This window comes from Sus scrofa, chromosome 3 (genome assembly GCF_000003025.6).
Source record: "Sus scrofa isolate TJ Tabasco breed Duroc chromosome 3, Sscrofa11.1, whole genome shotgun sequence".
NCBI classification, from domain to species: domain Eukaryota; kingdom Metazoa; phylum Chordata; class Mammalia; order Artiodactyla; family Suidae; genus Sus; species Sus scrofa.
Window position 1 is genome coordinate 87,301,102 of NC_010445.4, and position 22,089 is coordinate 87,323,190.

General features: G+C 37.6%; 1 protein-coding gene across 2 annotated transcripts in view; it reads left to right on the forward strand.

Moving 5' to 3' along the window:
- The window catches only part of PSME4 (proteasome activator subunit 4), a 106,200-nt gene that overhangs the window by 69,592 nt on the left and 14,519 nt on the right, over window positions 1-22,089 (forward strand). For both annotated transcript variants that reach the window (XM_003125150.6, XM_021088226.1), the window contains exons 25-41: window positions 484-546; window positions 686-781; window positions 1,991-2,122; window positions 4,752-4,961; window positions 6,170-6,306; window positions 7,787-7,840; window positions 8,134-8,263; window positions 8,902-8,983; window positions 9,186-9,339; window positions 10,443-10,512; window positions 11,349-11,474; window positions 12,242-12,394; window positions 13,968-14,072; window positions 14,508-14,599; window positions 15,713-15,844; window positions 16,255-16,463; window positions 19,460-19,545. In XM_003125150.6, the coding sequence (XP_003125198.5) occupies window positions 484-546; window positions 686-781; window positions 1,991-2,122; window positions 4,752-4,961; window positions 6,170-6,306; window positions 7,787-7,840; window positions 8,134-8,263; window positions 8,902-8,983; window positions 9,186-9,339; window positions 10,443-10,512; window positions 11,349-11,474; window positions 12,242-12,394; window positions 13,968-14,072; window positions 14,508-14,599; window positions 15,713-15,844; window positions 16,255-16,463; window positions 19,460-19,545 (2,031 nt within the window). The remainder of the gene's footprint in view (window positions 1-483; window positions 547-685; window positions 782-1,990; window positions 2,123-4,751; window positions 4,962-6,169; window positions 6,307-7,786; window positions 7,841-8,133; window positions 8,264-8,901; window positions 8,984-9,185; window positions 9,340-10,442; window positions 10,513-11,348; window positions 11,475-12,241; window positions 12,395-13,967; window positions 14,073-14,507; window positions 14,600-15,712; window positions 15,845-16,254; window positions 16,464-19,459; window positions 19,546-22,089) is intronic.

Below are 22,089 nucleotides of genomic sequence, written 5' to 3' on the forward strand. Positions count from 1 at the left end.
TTCCAGATGGCTGCCTTAATTGACTGGGTGAAAGATTAGGGGTGGAGGAGAGCTTAAAATATAATTTTCAAAAAAGAAAAGATATTGTGTTCTGTAGTCAACATACATAGTTTGTTTATAAATGTAATAGTTAAGTCACTGGGCTGTTTTTATATTTTTAGCATTAGACCAAATGTATTGCTTTCCCATGCATGGATTTGTTGATAAACTGTCAGAAAAACATGGTTTGGATGAACCATTTAAAGGGGATATTTCTCTTATTAGCCATGAAATTAGTATGTGAAATAAAATGGAAATAGTAAATTTTAGCATAAGTCTGATGGCTTTAAAATAAGTGAAATAGCTCCACTACCCACCACCCACCCTGTACCTTCTTTGAACTAATTTTTTATTAAGGGTTCCAGTGTGTGTTTGATGAGAGGATAATCTGTTGTTGAGGTCATTTAGAGAAAATGTTGAAGTGTTTGCTACTTTGTTTTTCAGCTCCATGGGAAAAAGCAACATATCAGAGCACTGTTGATTGATAGAGTAATGTTGCAGCATGAGGTAAATAGCTTTTTAAAATCACAGTGACTTTTTAAAACAAGTTTTTCAGATGAATATTTAATTATTTGTGTTATTTCATAATTAAATGAACTGTTAGTAGAAACCTTGAAATTTGATTTATACTGTCTTCTTTTTGTAGCTACGAACACTAACTGTTGAGGGTTGTGAATACAAAAAGATTCATCAGGATATGATTAGAGATCTTCTTCGTTTATCTACAAGTTCATACAGTCAGGTAAGTCTAGTCCAAACACTCTAGGCATGCCCCCCTCACCTGTTTTTATAACATGCAATCTAAAGTTTCCCCATTTTGGAGTTCCTGTTGTGGCTCAGTGGTAACAAACCCAACTAGTATCCATGAGGATGTGATTTGATCCCTGGCATTGCTCAGTGGGTTAAGGGTCCAGCATTTTCATGAGTTGTGGTGTTGTTCCCAGATGTGGCCCAGATCCCCAGTTGCTGTGGCTGTGGCGTATGCCAGCAGCTGCCCCTCTGATTCAACCCCTTGTCTGGGAACTTCCATCTGCCCTAAAAAGACAAAATAATAAGAATAATAAAGTTTCCCCATTTTAGCAAGGGGATTTAAGTTATTTATTGGCATAGAAAAAACTTTTAAATTACAAATGTATTCTAAACTGGTTTTGCTTCTCTTTTTTATTTTTTAAATTTATTTATTTATTTTTATTTTTATTTTCGTCTTTCTGTCTTTTCTAGGGCTGCATCTGCGGCATATGGAGGTTCCCAGGCTAGGGGTCCAATCGGAGCTGTAGCCACCAGCCTACACCAGAGCCGAAGCAACACTAGATCCGAGCCGAGTTTGCGACCTACACCACAGCTTACGGCAACGCTGGATCCTTAACCCGCTGAACGAGGCCAGGGGTCGAACCTGCAACCTCATGGTTCTTAGATTCGTTAACCACTGAGCCACAATGGGAACTCCTGCTTCTCTCTTTTTTTTTAAATAGTGTTTATTTTTGCTGTTTGTAATTGCTTGAGTTTTTTTTTTTTAATTAATCAAAGTTGGTAAAAGTGGTAGTGTGATGTTGATGCCACTTAATTATATGAAGTGCATATAATTATTCTTTGTGTGGATGCAAGAGAAAAATCTGATTCTTATTAATAACTCAGAATAAAAAGTGAATAAAAGGCTTAGTACTCTGCTGATTTGGTTAATAAATTCATATCGATTCCATTTGGTCTTTTCTCAAAAAATATTTGAACCAGTGTAAATCTAAACCGTGAATGTAATTGGTATGAATTTGCTTTCCTTTTGATAAAAAAATAACCATTTACCTTTTTTTGTTAAGCTTTGTGCTTTGATCTATTTTTCCATTACTCCAACAGCATTTAATTATCACCACTTTGTTTTAATGATTCATTTAGAAAATTTTTGTAGTTTGTTTCACATTTAATTAAAGTTGTCTATTAATTACACTTTCTTCAGGTCAGAAATAAGGCCCAGCAAACATTTTTTGCTGCCTTGGGAGCATATAACTTCTGTTGCAGAGATATCATTCCCTTGGTTTTGGAGTTCTTACGGCCTGATAAACAAGATGTCACTCAGCAGCAATTCAAGGTATAGAGTGTTTTGTTTTACTATGAAATTGTTCAAACGTAGAGAAAAGTCAAAAGAATTTCACAGTCAACATCCTTATGTCCCTCATTCAGATTCTGTATTTAACATTTTGCTGTATATTTCCTCTATCACATATCTGTCCATCTCCATCCATCTCATTGGTTAATGTATAGCAAAATACTAAGTCGAAGACATCAGTACACTTCACCTTTAAAGAGGTATAGTCTTTTTTGCTTCCTCATTATTACTTACCTATGTTTATGACCAATGTTACGATGGAGTAGGTACGGGGTACAGTTTGAATTGAATGCCATTGGATAAGTACCCTGCCTGGCCCATGAGAGAGGGGGGATAAAAGACGCAAAGGGTTAGAGTAGTGAGACCAGCATGAAGGAAGGAAGGCCTGAGATAGGAAGAAACGTGGTAAGTTTGAACATCTAAGGGAAAGCTTATGTGATTAGAGCATGGAAGGAAAGGAATGACAAAAGTAAAAAAAAAAAAAAAAAAAATACTACATCTCACTGGGGTTCAGTAGAGTACTAGTAAGGTAATACTATCAGATAGAAAAGGATTGGTTGATAGTGATTTAGGAGGGAGAGTCGATAAGACTTGATGGTTGAATGTGAGGGCACTGAAAAAAGAAATATCAGAATTGGAGTTCCTGTTGGGAACCCAGCTAGTATCCATGAGGACACGGGTTTGATCCCTGGTCTCACTCAGTGGGTTAAGGATCCGGCACTGCTGTGAGCTATGATAAAGGTCTCAGACAAAGCTCAGATCTTGAGTTGCTGTGGCTGTGTTGTAGGCCAGCAGCTGCAGCTCCGATTTGACCCCTAGCCTGGGAACTTCTATATGCCACATGTGCGACTCTAAAAAGAAAAAAAAATAAGTATCAAAGTCATTAAGATTCTGAATTATATAACTGATTGTTGTGCATCAGAGAGAGAACAAGGAGAATAGATTATTTCTTTTGTTGGGACAATTTAATTTGCAGTGGTTTCTATAAACTAAGAGACATTGTCAAGTAGACAATTAGACATCTGAGTTTGGAGTTCTGATATATCATTTCAGTGTGTATTGATGATAATTATAATTTTTGAGCATGAGTAAAAGTGCCTAAGAGGAAAATGAAAAAAGAAGAGAGAGCACTGGGAACAAGTTGTTGAGAAAACACCATTAGAAACCCACAACTCCACTAGAAGAGCTGACTGAGAAGGGAAAGGTCAGAAAGATAACAAGAAATGAGGAGAAATCAAAGAAACCAAGGAGAGATCTTATCAGAAGGAAGACTCAATTAGGAGTGTCAGTTGCTTTCTGAAGAGAGTTAAGATGAGAACTAAACATGTTCCTTGAGGTTACTTGGAAGACAGGTCTGCAAGCCATAGATAGTTTAGGCTTAATTGCATGCTTTTGTAAGTCAGGTTTTATTGGAACACAGTAATGTCCAGTCTTCTCTTGTCTGTGGTTGCTTTCATGCTCCAAGGGCAGATGAGTAGTTGCATCAAAAACTATATGACCAGCTCTCTGACCCTTGACGGAGGAGATTTACTGACCCCCAGTCAGGTGTGTAATTCAAGAGTGTTGTAGAGGACCTAACTCCTTGGGTGATATGTTGTTGCCCTTGTTGGGAGCAATTTAAATGGACAGTGTCAGACAGGTCAAGTAAACTTAAAGTTGGAAACTGTCTGTTAGGTCAGTAAAATTGAAGTTACATTGACCTTATTAGAACCATAAATAGGAGCAGAGCATGGGGTGGGTAAGAAGTCAGATTGGAACTGAGTTAGGGTGAATGTTTAGGAAAAAACAATGTTTTGGTATTAAGAGCTCTTTTCATTAAAACGGAGTACCTGAAAAAGAGGTACCTACTGTCATCTGAATCATTCTGATTAATTGAGCTTCTGTGAGTAAAAAGTTCACAGTATAATTAAGTAACCTAGTTTTTATATACCTAGGGAAATACTTGGCAACCAGATTTAACTGCTGTTTTAAAGATTATTTCAAAACATTGTACCCTGAAATGCTAAGAGTGGTGCATTTTACAGCCTTTATAATTATAGTAGAAGAGAATTAAAATGGAAGTTATGTCCTTGAAAGCAACATCTTTATATTTCTATATTACCTTACTAATAGCCATTCTTTGAGCCAATGCTGTTAAATGACTTAGAAAAAAAGTTACTGGAATGCACTTAAATGTCAAGTTTGAGTTTCAGAAAGTAACATGTTAAACGTGTGGACCTATTTTACTAACCAGTACCAAGCATTTAAATAATCAATGTTTAGGAGTTCTCATCGTGGCTTAGTGGTTAACGAATCCCACTAGGAACCATGAGGTTGTGGTTTGATCCCTGGCCTCGCCCAGTGGATCCAGCGTTGCCGTGAGCTGTGGTGTAGGTCGCAGACTTGGCTGGGATCCCACGTGGCCATGGCTCTGGCATAGGCCAGCAGCTATAGCTCTGATTAGACCCTTAGCTTGGGAACCTCCATATGCCGTGGGTGCGGCCCTAGAAAAGGCAAAAAGACAAAATAAATAAATAAATAATGTTTAGTAAGTTTGAAAACAACATGTAGGCGAGTTGGCTACAAATAAATAGTGCCTCTTATTTTCCACGTTGATTACTTTTTCCTGCAGGGTGCCTTGTATTGTCTCCTTGGAAATCACAGTGGTGTGTGCTTGGCAAACCTTCATGATTGGGACTGTATTGTACAGACCTGGCCAGCAATCGTTTCTTCTGGGCTTAGCAAAGCAATGTCCCTGGAAAAGCCATCAATAGTGAGGCTCTTTGATGATCTTGCAGAGAAGATTCATCGGCAGTATGAAACAATTGGCTTGGACTTCACAGTAAGCAAAATGTTTTTTAATTCAAATTTATGCATTTGTTTTGTTTCCTTTTAGTACTTTAGTGATCTTTACTGTAGATGGCAAGGTGGAATAGTAAGTTGGAAGTAGCCAGGAGAGAGCTAGGTGGTTTTTCTACCAGGAGACCATAAAAACATTATTACATTTTTGCATTTACCATTATTTCCTTTATGTCCCTGGCCTCATTTTTCAGAGTTGGATATATATTAGGAGGTCACTTCTACTGGTCAAAGTCACAAAAGATTGACTGCAGGGTTCATAATTTACAGTGAAGAAGATTAATATTGACTGGTTAGACAAATGATAAAAGTAAATATCAGGTTGGTAGAGCTCAAATGGGGAGAGATAGCAGATCATTATCTGAGAATTTTCTTTCTTTTTTTTTTTGCACTTGTGGCATGCAGAAATTCTGGGACTAAGGGTTGAATTGGAGTTGCAGCTGCCAGCCTACGCCACAGCCACAGCAATGCCAGATCCAAACTGCATCTGTGATCTACACCACAGCTTAGGTCAACACTGATTCCTTAACCCACTGAGTGAGGTCAGGGATGGAACCCACATCCTCATGGATACTAGTCAGGTTCTTAACCCACCGAGCCACAGTGGGAACTCCTGAGAATTTTCAAATGTGTATTTACACACCCATCAGAATTGGGGATGCGGGAAAGAGATGTGCATGCAATTGAATCCCCCTCTTTAATGAAATGATTATGTTTGACATCCATCCTCAGTTTTAAAAACCACCTGCTCCAGATGTATTCCTTTTCTGCCAAACATAGTTCTTGCTAATTGTCACTATGCTTTTTAAAAAAAAAAAAAAATTTTTTTTTAATTGAGATATAATTCACATACCAAAAAGTTCACCTAATACAATAGCTGTGTAATTACATTCACAATAGTATATTCATCTATAGTTGTATAACCATCACTACTCTAATTTTAGAACATTTTAATCACTCAGAAAGAACCCCTGTACCCAGTGTTCCCATTCCCCCATACCCGTGGTCTCTGGAAACCACTAGTCTACTTTCTCTGTGAATTTGCCTATTATGGACATTTCATGTAAATGGAATTATATAATATGTGGCCTTTTGTATCTGGCTTCTTTTACTTAGCTTAACATCATCAAGATTCATCTGTGGTATGTGTCAGTATGTCATTTTGTTTCCTGGCTTTTCTTTTTTAATAAGATTCCAAATTCATGTGTTGGAATAGCAGAATTACTTCAACAATCAAAAAACCCCTCTACCAACCAGATAATGCTTAGCTCAGAAGAAATTAAAGAAGGACTTAAACGCCAACAAGAAAAGAATGCTGATGCCCTGAGGTAATTATGAATGCCTGCCTATCAAGGCAGATAACATTACAGACAGTAGGTTTTAAGTATCTCCAAGGTGTAGATGTATTGTATCTACCTAATGAAATTTACACATTGATTCTGAAAAGATAGCAAAATGTTAGAAGGTAATTATTTTGAAGATCCCTGATTGTCATTTCAAAATTAAAGTTATCTTAACATCATGTCTTTTTTTCCACATGAATTCTCTTTGATCTTTTTTTTTTTTTAGGACACATATCCCAGTTTTTAAATCTTTTTTTTATTTTGTCTTTTTAGGGCTTCGCCCATGGCATATGGAAGTTCCCAGGCAGGGTTCAGATCAGCTGCAGCTGCGGGCCTACGCTGCAGCCAAAGCAACTTGGGATCTGAGCCAAGTCTGACCTATACCACAGCTCATAGCAACACCGGATCTTTAACCCACTGAGTGAGGCCAGGGATTGAACCCGTGTCCTCATGGATACTAGTCTGGTTCAGTAACTGCTGAGCCATGACACAAACTCCCACTAAATCTTTTTTTTTTTTTTTTTTTTTTTTTTTTTTTGGTCTTTTTGCTATTTCTTCTTTGGGCCGCTTCCGTGGCATATGGAGGTTCCCAGGCTAGGGGTCTAATTGGAGCTGTAGCCGCTGGCCTACGCCAGAGCCACAGCAATGCAGGATCCGAGCCGCATCTGCAACCTACACCACAGCCCACGGCAATGCCGGATCGTTAACCTACTGAGCAAGGGCAGGGACCGAACCCGCAACCTCATGGTTCCTAGTCAGATTCATTAACCACTGCGCCACAACGGGAACTCCCCACTAAATCTTAAATTCAAGTTCAACAAGTGTATCTGTTCATACCTCTTATAATATCTTTTTCATCAAATGTATACAAATTTGTTGTTGGGATATTAATAAACTGTTTTTAGATTTTTGGAACCAAAGCACTTAAGTGATAACACTCAAGCTCAAACCTTCCTAACTTTATTTTTCCTTTGATCTGTGAATCCCGGGCCAGGGATCAAACCCATGCTATAGCAGCAACCTGAGTCACAGCAGTAACAACACTGATCCTTAACCTGCTGAGCCACCAGGGAACTTCTGAATATGCTTATTAATTTTTTTCTAATATTTATATATAAATAATAATCTTTATAGCCTACCTCATGTATTCTTATATAGGTGGGTCACTCCTAACTAACTGATTACTAATAACAAATTTATTTTCAGTGTCCACTCAGGAACAGTTTGGTGCTCATTGTACCTAGCAGTTCTTTTCTCTCTGCCCTTCGTTTTCTTTTCCCAGTTTCTCTGTTTACCCATTTGCTTTCACTCTGACTTGCTTCTCACTAGATCATTTATCGTATGGTGATGAGAAATAAAAGGAGGATGAATTTAGGCCAGCATTTGAATTTATATTACATTCTTTGATGTTCATTTTAATATTGTATTAAAACAGAACCTCACCTAAATTTTTTTTTTTTTTAAGGAACTATGAAAATCTGGTAAACACTTTGCTAGACGGTGTGGAACAGAGAAATTTGTAAGTATAGAAATATGTACTTTTTTAATTCTCAAAGCTTTTATCTTCACTATTATAGGAGTTTTCTACTCTGAAGGCCATGAATGACTGTGCCACAAAAAAATTGTCATCTCACTCATGAATTTAGAAGACTGAGAGGGAAAGTTTGGGGCTAATGATAGGGGCGGTATTTTTCAATATACTTATTTTGATTTTTGGGAAACAAAATTTTAATATTTCAAATACAGTATTTTTCTTAAGTGGTTTTATGAGTATGTTTTGCGAATTTTTTTTTTTTCCTCTTCCCTTTTCAGGCCCTGGAAATTTGAACATATAGGCATTGGGCTTCTGTCTCTACTCCTGAGAGATGACCGAGTGTTACCTCTTCGTGCCATACGTTTTTTTGTTGAGAATCTCAACCATGATGCAATTGTAGTTCGGAAGGTAGATAGCTTATTTTAGAAATAATTTCGGGCTTGAGAATTTTTACTTCACCTAATATCTTGAAGTATATTGATATGAAATCTTCCTCTGCTGGTTTGAAATGGTAATAATTCATCCAACAAATAAGACATGTTTAGGCACTGTGCATTTCAGCACCGGGGATATAGCAGGAAACGTGTTTATGGGTTAATGGGAAAGACTGACTTGAAAAAATTAATTACAGGTATGATGTGTTATAGGAAGGGAAAGGTATCTGAGGGATACGACTTTTTTGTTTTACTCTCTAACTGTTGGGATGGGGTGCAAGATGGGGTAACCTGGCCTGGTGCATTGGGAAAAGACCCGGAAGAAGAACTGTTTAGGCTGAGTGAGGAAGAATGAGCAGGCATTGGTTTAACAAAGAAGGGATAAAAGTTTTTTAGGCAGAGACTAGCATGGATGAAGGTTCTGGAGAAAGTACTGCAGATGACTCAGCCCAAGTCCAGGTTAGCACTCATGTGGCTGTGCCACCAGATGTTGGTGGGTGAGGTATCTCTCTGCTTTTGAAAGAAGACTCAGTTTCTGCTTTTGATCAAGGCATGCAACCATTTAAGAGATTTAAAATTTAGATAGACATACTCTACCTGTTTCTTTTCTAGATGGCAATCTCAGCTGTTGCTGGCATTCTTAAGCAGCTAAAAAGAACCCACAAAAAGCTGACCATCAACCCCTATGAAATCAGTAAGTACTGCCAAATATAATTAATAGTGCTTCTTGGTCAAACTCAGATAGTCTCTTTGAAATTTCATATATGTCTTGCCTTGAGTGAATTTTAATAGAGTCTTATGAAGATAAAGTCATACTAGTACTATTGATTGAAAGTTAAGAATAATTATTGCATAGACTGTTCGAAGTTCATCAAATTTAATTGTCTTTTCCTTAGGTGGATATCCTAAACCCACCCAGATTTTTGCCGGTGATAGGCCTGATAATCATTGGTTGCATTATGATAGCAAAAGTATACCGAGAACTAAAAAAGAGTGGGAGTCAAGTTGCTTTGTGGAAAAAACTCACTGGGGATACTACACCTGGCCACAGTAAGTTGCAGCTTGCAGTGCACCTTAGTATTAGCTTATCTTCGATGTCATTTTTTTTATCATCTGGATTTTCAGGGAGGTTCAGAGATAGTTGAGGCAGTTAGAGACACTCTACCACCAAAGATACACAATCTCTAGCCTTTTCCCTCTTCTATTTGTTTTTGTTCTTGCTGGTACTATTCCTCAACCTTGCCTCTTTCCTTGTCTTCCCACTGAAACCCTTAGACTTCCTTAGTCCCATATTGTATGTCTAAGAGGTTTATTAATATTTGTTTTAAATTATATTCCTACCTATTAATACTGCACATGCCTAAACCAGCCCCAAGAAATCCTTATTTGTCTCTTATTATCCCCAGTAATCTGTGGCATTAGGATGCATTGACCTGATAGATTTTTAAGGCAGAAGACTTAGTGATGTACTTATAACCCCAGAGTTAGCATCTAGGTAGATTCCTTTAAAAATACCGTCTGGAGTTTCCACTGTGGCTCAGCGGTTAACAAACCCGGCTAGCATCCATGAGGACACGGGTTTGATCCCTGGCCTTACTCCGTGGGTTAAGGATCCATTGTTGTCGTGAGCTGTGGTGAGGTTGCAGATGCAGCCCAGATCCTGTGTTGCTTTGGATCTGGTGTGGGCTGGCGGCTCCAGCTCCAATTCTATCCCTGGCCTGGGAACCTCCATGTGCCTCAGGTGTGGCCCTAAAGAGACAAAAAGGCAAAAAAAAAAAAAAAACGCCTTCTAATGGGAGTTCCCGTTTTGGTTCAGCAGTAGCAAACCCCACTAGTATCCATGAGGACATGGGTTCAATCCTCTGGCCCTGCTCATTGGGTTAAGGATCCAGCGTTGTGGCGAGCTGCCATGTAGGTCGCAGACACAGCTCATATCTGGCATTGCTATGGCTGTGGAGTAGGCCAGCAGCTGCAACTCCAATTCAACGCCTAGCCTGGCAACTTCCATATGCCACTAATGCAGCCCTAAAAAGACCAACAAAAACGAAAACAAAAAAACAAACAAAAAACAAACAAAATTCTAATGCTTTCTATTCATGAAGGTCTGATGTTTTTCCTTGAATGTATTACAAATATAAACTCTTACTGTGCAGGAATATGGTTGTTTATGCTGGTATGGAGGAGCAGCCTAAGCTCGGCAGGAGCAGGGAGGATTTGACGGAGGTAAGCATTTGATTTCCACATGTAAACAGTTAATCTGGTTCAAGTGCTCCTTACTTTTGGCCACTGGTTTACTTCAAACTCAGTTCATGTTTTTTCCCTCTAGTTTGTATACTGCAGTATAGCACAGTAAATATTGGTAAATATGCATTGCTTCACTGCTCTTCTTACCCCTCATCCCTTCTTTTAGGACCATTTGGCACAAGTCTCATATCTAACGTTACTCTCCTACTTAGCATTCACTTGGTACTGGCTTGTAGTTTTTTATTGTGTGTAAATGATGGAAACACAATAAATAGATGTTTGTAGATTAAATCAGAGTTAAGTCTTAAGTCTTCATAGAATTTCTTGATCATTTTGAAAGCTAAGACTTATAAGTTTATGTTCCTCAGTTAAGTTAATAAAAGCTACAAGTTTTTATTTTCTTCTGAACAAAAGTTTACCTTTTTAATTTCTGACATTTTATAAATAGAGAAATAATTTGCTGGAAGTTGGTTTGCAGTTTGGAGGATTTTCCTAAATTGCACAGAAATTGGTACAATAAGCATTAAGTCTTCACTTCTCAAGCAGAACATTTTGGGTTTTATTTCACAGTTTGAGAAGTAGAATTGAAACTTGAATTGCAGAGGAAAATTTTTAGCTATTTTTAAGAATTTAGCATTTTTAGGAGGTGATACTATTTTGGTGTTAAAAAGCCTCTGTAAGAACTAAAAAATCTGTAGACCAAAAATAACAACCTATTGTCGAGTATTGAAACGTTATAGTTGAATTTTAAACTTTTCAGAATCATGTTTTTATATAGGTTTTAATCCCTGAATGTTTTTCTTTTAACTTTATAGGCAGAACAGATTATATTTGATCATTTTTCTGATCCTAAATTTGTTGAACAGCTAATTACTTTTCTATCTTTAGAAGACAGAAAAGGGAAAGATAAATTTAATCCACGACGTTTTTGCCTCTTTAAGGTAACTATTATTTATGTACCTTTTTCATAAAGCTTAGTGACTTTAAATTTATAGGTTCATAATTTTTAAAGTATTTGATCAGAGTTTGAGTTTAGTAATCTCTTCATCTAAAATGGCTCTGCAAGTAATGCTAGTCATATTCATCTTGGCTTAAGGTCTGGGACTGAAAAAAACAAGTTTTGTTTTGTTTTGTTTTTTAGGGCTGTACCCGCTGCATATGGAAAGTTCCCAGGCTAAGGGTCAAATCAGAGCTGTAGCTTCGGGCCTACACCACAGCCACAGCAACGCAGGATCCGAGCCATGTCTAGCCATATCTGAGACCTACACAGCTCACAGCAATGCCGGAGCCTTAACCCATTGAGCAAGGCCAGGAATTGAACCTGTGTCCTAATGGATACTAGTCTGCTTCATTACTGCTGAGTCACAGGAACTCCCAAAGAAACAAGCTTTTTAATATTTATCTCTAGTATTTGTAACTAGCAGTAAGCAAAAAAACAAAACCCACAATACCATATGCATTTGGCATTTATTTGATTTTTTTTTTGAAGTGTGTGTGATATTTTTAAGGTTGACGATTATTAATTTTTATTTCATTGATTATATTTTAGTGTGATATAGCAGAGGAGAATATTTTTACCATTTTAACTTAGAGAGTTAAAGGGGGAGAACAGCTTTTTAAGCACTGTAGTAAACAAATGTAAGCATATTATAGTGGAGATGGTTGTCATTTGAGTAGTGAAGGACTTTCTTTTTTTTTATTTGCATAGGGTATATTCAGAAATTTTGATGATGCCTTTCTGCCAGTTCTGAAGCCCCACTTAGAACGTTTGGTTGCAGATTCCCATGAAAGCACCCAACGATGTGTTGCAGAAATTATAGCTGGTTTAATCAGAGGCTCTAAGCATTGGACATTTGAAAAGGTGATGCAGTTTGTTCAGCAAATTCCCTCTTAAAGCTCCGTTACCCATTTATGTGGCAATTCCCTATGCATTAGGTATTAATACCTAAAATATGAAATGTTCACTTCCACATTGCTTTTGAGTATAGGTCACAAAGTCATGGTCTATAGGTAACCTTGAATGTCTTTTAAAATTTGAATTCTTTCCCATCTAGATATGTCATGTACAAAGGATTTCAGTTTCTCTTGAAAAGTAGTAATATCCTGGAACACTATTCCACATTAGTGCACTGTTTCACTTGGCTCAGTCGTGCATGCGCTTCTCCCTACATGGGCACTCTCTAGCTTCTCATTAAATCTTTTCTCTTAGCCTCTGTACTCATCTATAGTACTTACTTGGTCTTGTAGATAGTTGAATTTGACAGCCTTTTTTTTGAGTATACCTCTTTTTAATTGTAAGGTTAAGTTTTATTTTATCTCTGCCCTAGTTTCTTAGCAAAGTGCCCTAAACTGAAAATAACCTGGTAAAAATGTCTGGAATGCCTGAATATGAGGTAGGCCACCATTTCTTCAACGAAAAGACACAAATACTGGTTCTGACAAACCTAATTACACGTGCTTTTATAAGGACTATAATTTAGTTATAGGTATGAATTTATTCAAATCACTTATTAAATAAAAATATTTTTTAGATTGTAATACTGTCATTTTCCTGCTTACATATCATGAAACAGTTTAAACATATCATACATATCCTTCTCATCCTGTCCCTGTCCTTTTTGAGTTATCTCTTTTCCAGAACACATCTCCTTTCTTTATAAGTTGTATGAGATGTAGATTTTTTTTTTAATCTCATTTTTATCAGTGCCTAGTGCTACCACTTACAATTTTATCACAAGCCCTCCCTCCCCATTGGTCCCTATGTAGGTTCTTTTGGCTAAAGTATGGTCCATGGACCTGTAGCATAGGCATCACTTGGGAGCTTATTAGAAAAGTAGGATCTCAGGTCCCACCCTGATCTAATGAATCAGAATCTGCATTTTATCAAGATCTCGAGGTAACTTGTATTCTCACTAAACTGTGAGAAGCATCTGTACACCTATGTTCATGGTCTGTACAGCTGAACTTTTAAAATGCTATTTATAGTCATCCAAAACTTGGAATTTGAAGATTATACTTTGGGCTAGTACTAAATTGAATTGAAATGTCAGTGCTTCCTTTGGAGGTATCAAGTGACTTTTGATCACGTGACCTCTCTATCAGCATGCAAAATACAGATAGATGATTGGGAGGTTTCATTTCAGCCCAGTGTACTGTGTTATTCAAACATTTAAAAAGAGAACTTTTCAGTAGTATGAGAGATTTTGTCAGGAACCATATACGGTGTCTTCTGAATAATTTTTTATTGGAAATGTTCACCTTATACCTGGATATGTTTCATGGTAGTATGGTGAAGTTACTTTCTTGCATTATTTGGATATTCTGAGAAATAAAGGAATTACCAGTTTGTGTTTGTGTGTTTGCAAGAAATGATAGTTGAAGAAAAATATTCCTGAGTATCATTAACTTGTCCCCTTCTATTTTGTTTTGAGTAGGTGGAGAAGCTTTGGGAGCTCCTCTGTCCCCTGCTTAGAACAGCATTGTCCAACATTACGGTAGAAACGTATAACGACTGGGGAACTTGTATAGCAACATCTTGTGTAAGTTCTCCTATTCAAACTATTTAAAAATCTCCTTATACCTCTTGAATCCTGAAATTTTATCATCTTATGTAATTGGTTCTGTGTAGCCTTTTAAAGAAAATGTTGAGTGATTTTTATACCTTCTCTGCCATGATAATGCATTTTTAGATTAAATGTCATGTCAAATCATATATGTAGAAGTGTAAATCATATATAGTAAAAGCCAGGTGGTACAAGTTTATAAGTGTTATTTTTGATTTAAAAAGTCCATTTAGCTAACAACAGTTTTCTCACTGTTAGTCTTTCTAACATGAGCTATGATAATACATTTGTATTTGACTCCCTTTGAGTAAAACACTTAATATTCATTAAATTTCTAAAATAAGGAGGTCTGATTTATTTGCAGAATTGTAGGACCCCTGTTTTAATTGCTACTTTGTATTTTCAACACAGGAAAGCAGAGATCCCCGGAAACTTCATTGGCTTTTTGAGCTTCTGTTGGAATCACCACTGAGTGGTGAAGGAGGATCCTTTGTTGATGCATGGTAAATAAGAAGGAAATTTAAGAGGTTAACAAAAGGTTTTGTAACAAAGATAACATTTTTTGTTCTTGATGTATAAGTGGAAGTGACATGTCTACACTCTCTAAAGGCTAGATAATGTAACCACTTTCATCTGGGAGATGACATGCTCCAATCCAGTCCAACGTATGATCCTAAATAGTTATTTCTCAGGAGAGAACAAGTAGGAGAAATTGCCTGAGCAATTCAAACATAAAGTAGGTCCAGCCTGCTCTGCTGTCATATCTTTCATATCAGGACTGTTTTTTGGTACCATGACAATATTAACTTCTTTATCACATCTCCAAACTTTTTACTCTTTCCTATTAGGAAAGAAGATAGTAATCCTTTTAAGAAAAAATATACTGGAGTTCCCGTCGTGGCGCAGTGGTTAACGAATCTGACTAGGAACCATGAGGTTGCGGGTTCGGTCCCTGCCCTTGCTCAGTGGGTTAACGATCCGGCGTTGCCGTGAGCTGTGGTGTAGGTTGCAGACGCGGCTCGGGTCCCGAGTTGCTGTGGCTCTGGCGTAGGCTGGCAGCTACAGTTCCAATTCCACCCCTAGCCTGGGAACCTCCATATGCCGCAGGAGCGGCCCAAGAAATAGCAAAAAGACAAAAAAAAAAAAAAAAGAAAGAAAAAATATACTTGGTAGGGCATAAGAAAAAATTATTGAACATAAAAAAAATTATTGAGCAAGAGAAGGAAATATAGATAATCCTGTCAACAGGAAGAATGTATTATTATTATTAATTAGTGAGGAGACCTCCGATGCTTAGAAACTAACTCCATGAGTATTCTTTTTTTTTTCTTCCTCTCTTGTATAACAAGTTTTAGTTTCTCCCTCAGAGAGAGCAGGCCACACAGGGTAGGGACTGGCATCCATGAATATTCTAAAGTCAGTAGCTCTTTTGATTGCATAGTAGTGAAATGAAATGAGAATAGAGAGAAAATTACATAAAAAATAAAATCTCATAGAGATGCTCTTTTAAATTGTCAGTTTGAAAATTAAACGATTTTAAGTGGAATACAGACATCATTAATGTAATGTAAAGGCAGACAGGGGCACTAACACAATCTCCTATGCTTTAATTTTAGTCGACTCTATGTCCTCCAAGGTGGCCTTGCCCAGCAGGAGTGGAGGGTGCCGGAGCTATTGCACAGACTACTGAAGTACTTGGAACCCAAACTCACCCAGGTTTACAAAAATGTCAGGGAAAGAATAGGGAGGTGGGTATTTTTCTCTCTGTGGTGTGATACTCCTCTTGAGTTCTTTTTATTAAATCTTAATGTTTAATGAAAATACATGCTGGTTATGTTACTGTTGAGTTTCATGATATCCTCTTCTTCAGATTTTGTTTTATATTGTGTTGTGGGACAGTAGACAAGGAGCTGTGAATGTACAGTAGAATGGCAGTGTGCTCCCAAGCCAGTGGGGAATAGTCACCACACTGCAGTTTCTGATACCTCAGATTGTAGGCACAGAGGCACAGGACCCTCTCCAGGGACTGTCTTGAGAAATTTTACTTTGGTTGGGTCAGACTTTAGAACCTGAGTTTTTGGGTTTTTTTGGGGGTTTTTTTTGTTTGTTTTTTTGATAAAATGGTATCTCTTCTTACTATACATACTTTATTTTACAGTGTGCTGACCTATATATTCATGATAGATGTTTCTTTGCCAAACACTGCACCAACAGCATCCCCTCGTGTCCCTGAGTTTACTGCTCGAATTCTAGAGAAATTGAAACCCCTCATGGATGTGGATGAAGAAATTCAGAACCATGTTATGGAAGAAAATGGAATTGGTGAAGAAGATGAACGAACCCAGGGCATTAAACTCTTAAAAACTAGTGAGTAGCTAAAATTAGTAAAAACTCCCTTTAAAAATAGATGTTGTAGGTTATCCTCTTTTCTTCTTTACATACCCCCTTTAATTTTAGTAAAATGACATAAGATAAAATTTACAGTTGAGTGGCATGGAATATATTCACATTGTTGTATAGTTATCACTTTCATCTTTATACTCATCTTTCATCTTTATACTCTTCATCTTGCAAAACTTAAACTGTATTCTTTAAGCAGTAACTCTTTATTCTGCCCTCCCCTATCCCCTGGCAACCACCCTTCTACTTTCCATCTGTATGATTTGTCCATTCTAGGTTTCTCACTGTAAGGATAATCAGACAGTATGTGTTCTTTTAAGTCTGGCATTTTTCACGTTGCATAGTGATTTTATTGTCTATCCATTCATCTGTTCATGGACATTGACATTTAGGTTGTTTACGCCTTTGGACTATTATGAGTGATGATGCTGTGAGTATTAATGTAGAGGTGTGTTTGAGTCTCTGCTTTCAATTCATTTGGGTATTGAAAGCAGAATTGCTAGACTATGTGGTAATTCTGTGTCTAATTGTTTTTGAGGAGCCACCAAGACATTTTCCATGGTGGCTGCACTATTTTACATTCCAACCAGTGATGAAGTAGGTTCCAAATTTTCCACATTTTTACTAACAGTTGTTTTCTATGTTTATGACTGTAGCTATCCTGATAGGTGTAAAGAAGGTTTCTTGTTTGTTTGTTGTTTGTTTTTTAGGGCTGCACCTGCAGCACATGAAAGTTCCCAGGCTAGGGGTCAATTTGGAGCTATAGCTGCCAGCCTACACCACAGTCACAGCAATATAAGATCCGAGCTGTGTCTATGACTTATACTATGGCTTACGGCAACACTGTATCCTCAACCCACTGAGCAAGGCCAGGGATCAAACTGGCTTCCTCATGGATCCTAGTTGGGTTCATTAATTGCTGAGCCACAAAGGGAACTCAGAGAAGGTATCTTGTGATTTTGATTTGCATTTCTCTGTGACTAGATGTTAAATATCTTTTCATTTGCTTACTTTCCGTTCTCTTTCTTTCTTTCTCTCTTTTTTTTTTTTTTGCTTTTTGGGGGCTTCAGTAGTGGCATGTGGAAGTTCCCAGGCCAAGGGTCAAATCAGGGCTATAGCTGCTGGCTTATGCCACAGCCACAGCATGTGGGATCCTACACCACATCTGTGACCTACAGCAATGCTGGATCCCCAACCCACTGAGCGAGGCCAGGAATTGAACCTGCATCCTCATGAATTCTTGTCAGATTTGTTTCCTCTGCACCATTTTTGTTTCTGTTTTGGAGAAATATCTATTCTAGTTCTTGGCTTTTTTTTTTTTTTTTTTTTTTTTTTTTTGGTCTTTTTGTCTTTATAGGGCCATACCTGTGGCATTTGGAGGTTCCCAGGCTAGGGGTCTAATTGGAGCTGTAGCCACCAGCCTACGCCACAGCCACAGAAATGCCAGATCCGAGCCACTTCTGCGACTTACAACACAGCTCATGGCAATGCTGGATCCTTAACCCACTGAGGGAGGCCAAGGATTGAACCCACAACCTCGTGGTTCCCAGTCAGATTCATTTCTGCTGCGCCACAACGGGAACTCCAGATTTATGTATTCTTTTTTTTGTTGCCTTTGCTTTTGATGTCGTGTCTAGGAAATCATTGACAAATCCAATATGGTGCAGTTTGTTCCTTTAAGACTTTATAGTTTAAGCTCTTAGGTTTTGGTCTTCAATCCACTTTAATTTTTTTTTAATTATTTTTTTATTTATTTGTCTTTTTTGCCATTTCTTGGGCCAGTCCTGCAGCATATGGAGGTTCCCAGGCTAGGGGTTGAATCGAAGCTGTAGCCGCCAGCCTACACCAGAGCCACAGCAACGCTAGATCCAAGCTGCGTCTGCAACCTACACCACAGCTCATGGCAATGCCGGATCCTTAACCCACTGATCAAGGCCAGGGATCGAACCCGCAACCTCATGGTTCCTAGTCGGATTCGTTAACCACTGAGCCCTGATGGGAATTCCACTTTGAGTTAATTTCTGTCTCTTGTGTAAGATAAGGCTTTGGCTTCATTCTTTTGCTTGTGATGTCTAGTTTACCAGCACCAGTTGTTGAAAAGACCCCATTTTTTCATTTAATAGTCTTGGCACTCTTGTTGAAAATTAAATGGGCACAAATGTGAGTTTATTTCTGGGCTCTCTGCCCTATTCAATTGGTCTATATATCTGTCCTTATTGAGCACCACGCTGTTTTGATTATGATAGCTTTGTAGTATGTTTTGAAATCTGAAAGTGTGAGTCCTCCAGCCTTGTTCTTATTCAAAATTGTCTTGATTATTGGGATTTTTCTATTGTATCTAAAATTTTTTCAAGAATTTTAGTATGAACAACTGCCCTAGTCATCATTTTTGCTTTGTTGGGATTTTTGAAGACTAGTTTTAATTTTTACTTGGTTTGGGTGTTTATAGTCTGTTAAAGAATTTGCTGGTCCAAATTTTTTTTTTTTGTCTTTTGTCCTTTTCAGGGCGGCACTCACAGCACATGAAGATTCCCAGGCCAGGGGTCGATTTGGAGCTGTAGCTGCCAGCCTACGCCAGAGCCACAGCAACGCCAGATCCGAGTTGCATCTATGACCCATACCACGGCTCAGAGCAATGTCAGATCCTTAACCCAGTGAACGAGGCCAGGGATCAAACCCGAAACCTCATGGTTCCTAGTCGGATTTGTTTCCGCTGTGCCATGACGGGAGCTCTGTTAATCCATTCTTTGAGTGTGGCTTCAGTCCCCTAGGTTGGTTGATAAGCTTTGTTATGTGTCCTGTCACACTGCTGATCAAATTTATGAAATAACACAGATGAACTCTTTCCTTACATTGAAGACCTATCAGGGTAGCCTTCTGACACCAGCATTAAAGAATTATTCTCCTTTGTAGTCTCTTAACTGGTTAGCGAAGACCAACTCTTTGTGTTTGTTTCCCTAAAGTATTAAAATGGTTGATGGCGAGTGCAGGAAGGTCCTTCTCTACAGCAGTCACAGAACAACTTCAGCTTCTACCTTTGTTTTTTAAGGTAAGTTTATGTCTGAAATTAAGACTGTATCTCCCTTTGACCTTCAAAGGAATTTATAATTATCACTAAATGGTTGATAGGTTTTTAGACTGTGTATGATTTGGTCGAATCTCTGAGAAGTAGAATAGTCACAGGAAAATCATTAGGTGGTAGTGGTTAAATATTTGTTGAAATAATATTAGGTAAGAGTAGGATCTTGACAGTTACATGAAAAGTTTGCAAGGTAGAACATTGTTTCACTGGTAGCAAATTTCCAAGTAATAGTTAAGAAAAATACTGATAACTGAAAAAAAAGAAAAATAACAAAGTAACACAACATTGTAAATCAACTATAATTTACTTATTTTTTTAAAGCCACAATGACATTTTTGAATTTAGCTATTTTTGACTCTTTAGTTCAAAGTATAACCTGAAGATCAAGATGTTCAGTATATTGTATTTATTTTACAGTGTTAAATGGCACTGTTTATAGTTGGTTCTAACAAGTGTTTGTAGGAAGTAACTTGTCTCTGATAATCATTTAATGTCATGAAAATTTTATTTGATGTAAGCTGTAACCTGAGGTGGTTTTAATTATCTAGTCAGAAAATGAAGTTAATAAACTAAGACTGATATATTAGTTTTCCAACATTATAGTTTGCAGTCATGCTGTGGTTGGTTGTAGTTAGGAAAACAGTTTAGTTTCATTGCAGACTGGGAAGACTTGGCACAAACATCACCGCTACTTGACAATTATTGGTCAATACAGTTGTTATCATTTAAGAAGGAGGGCCTTTGTTACTGTTTATTACCAAATGGTGTGTGCTAAACTTTTCATCTGCCCCAGTATACTTTGTCTTCAGGAGATTTCAAAAAGATAACACTACTGGTAATTTTCAAAGGATTCACTACCAAAATACTTTGTCAATGCTCTGTAGGGCCTTTTACCCAGGAATACCTCTCAGATCTTTTGCGGTATAAAAATGGACAGCAGCTGTTAGTGTATATATATATAGGTCTTGGTTAGTTGTAGGTCCTTGGCGTAGATATGGTTTGTTTTTAGGGCAGTGGTGCTTAAACTTGTTTCCATTGCCGTGTTTGCAGTGGATCTGAAAAATGATCTCACATGTTGATAAATGGATTATGAGTAGCTGGAGTTCTATAGCTCTTTTCTTATAAAGCAAATACTATATGAGAATGAGGTTGATAGAAGGGTGATTGGAATCTATTTGAAATTTACAAAAAATTATAAATCATTAGAAAATTATCCCTGAATAATTTGCTAGTGATAGGCCTAACAATTCACATGAATGTGCATATATTGAGATCGAGAGTTTCCTTAAGGCCTTCTTGGCAAGTAGGATCTGGTATATGAAGGCATCGCAGCACAGATAAACAAAATTATTGCGTAGATAGATTAGATGTATAGAGTGAAAGAGGACCGTACAGTTTGCTAAACTGTAAGAGGAGCACAGGAATAATGGAGGTGAGATGAGAAATTCTGTTTTGAACATATTTGAGATGTTTGTTAGATTCTAAATGAAGTAGTATTTATCTTATCCCTTAAAAAGCAGTTTTATGTCCCCCTCCCTAAAAAAGAAACCTTTAAGGTACACATGTATTTTACTTTCAAAGTGAAAGTTTCAGCTCTTTGTCTATTCTCATTTAAGATTCTCCATATTGCCCTAAATATTAAGAGAAGAGAGTTTCCAACCAAGACTAGTTAACACAGCACTGGTTTTGGAGAAAATGAGACCTAGTCTAAAATCCTGTTTGTGGAAGGTGGTTTTTTGGTGACCTTGAACTACTACAGTTCTAAGTGTGGGATAATATCAGTAGTATTCCTCACAGAGTTGTTACAAGGATGAAATGAGATAATGTCTATAATCTAGAGTGCACAGTGTAAAATATGCACTTATCTTATTTTGCTACTAGTGTTTAATGGAATTTTTATTTAGAGTAATCAGGAACTCAAACGGTGACTGCCTGAGAAACAAAGGGGACATGTTACCGTCTAAGTTTCAAACTTTACTAAATGTCCACCAGAACTCACCACTATAGAAAAATAGCTTTGCATAAGTCACATTAGAGAAAAACCTGCAGATGTTATATAATTGATATAAAACCACATGCCCGTGATAGCATTTCTTCAGAAAAATCAATTATTCTCATTGATTAGAGGAGAGGAAGACCCTATAAAATATTTCATTTGCTAACTAAATGGGCAGCATTTGGAGTTCTCGTCATGGCGCAGTGGTTAACGAATCTGACTAGGAACCATGAGGTTGCGGGTTTGATCCCCGGCCTTGCTCGGTGGGTTAAGGATTCAGTGTTGCCATGAGCTGTGGTGTAGGTTGCAGATGCGGCTCAGATCCCGCGTTGCTGTGGCTGTGGCATTAGGCTGGCAGCTATAGCTCCAATTAGACCCCTAGCCCTGGGAAACTCCGTATGCCACGGGAGCGGCCCAAGAAATGGCAAAAAAAGACAAAAAATAAATAAATAAATAAATAAATAAAATGGGCAGCATTTTCTGCAGGTTAACACAGTTTAAAATCAGTTAAATCT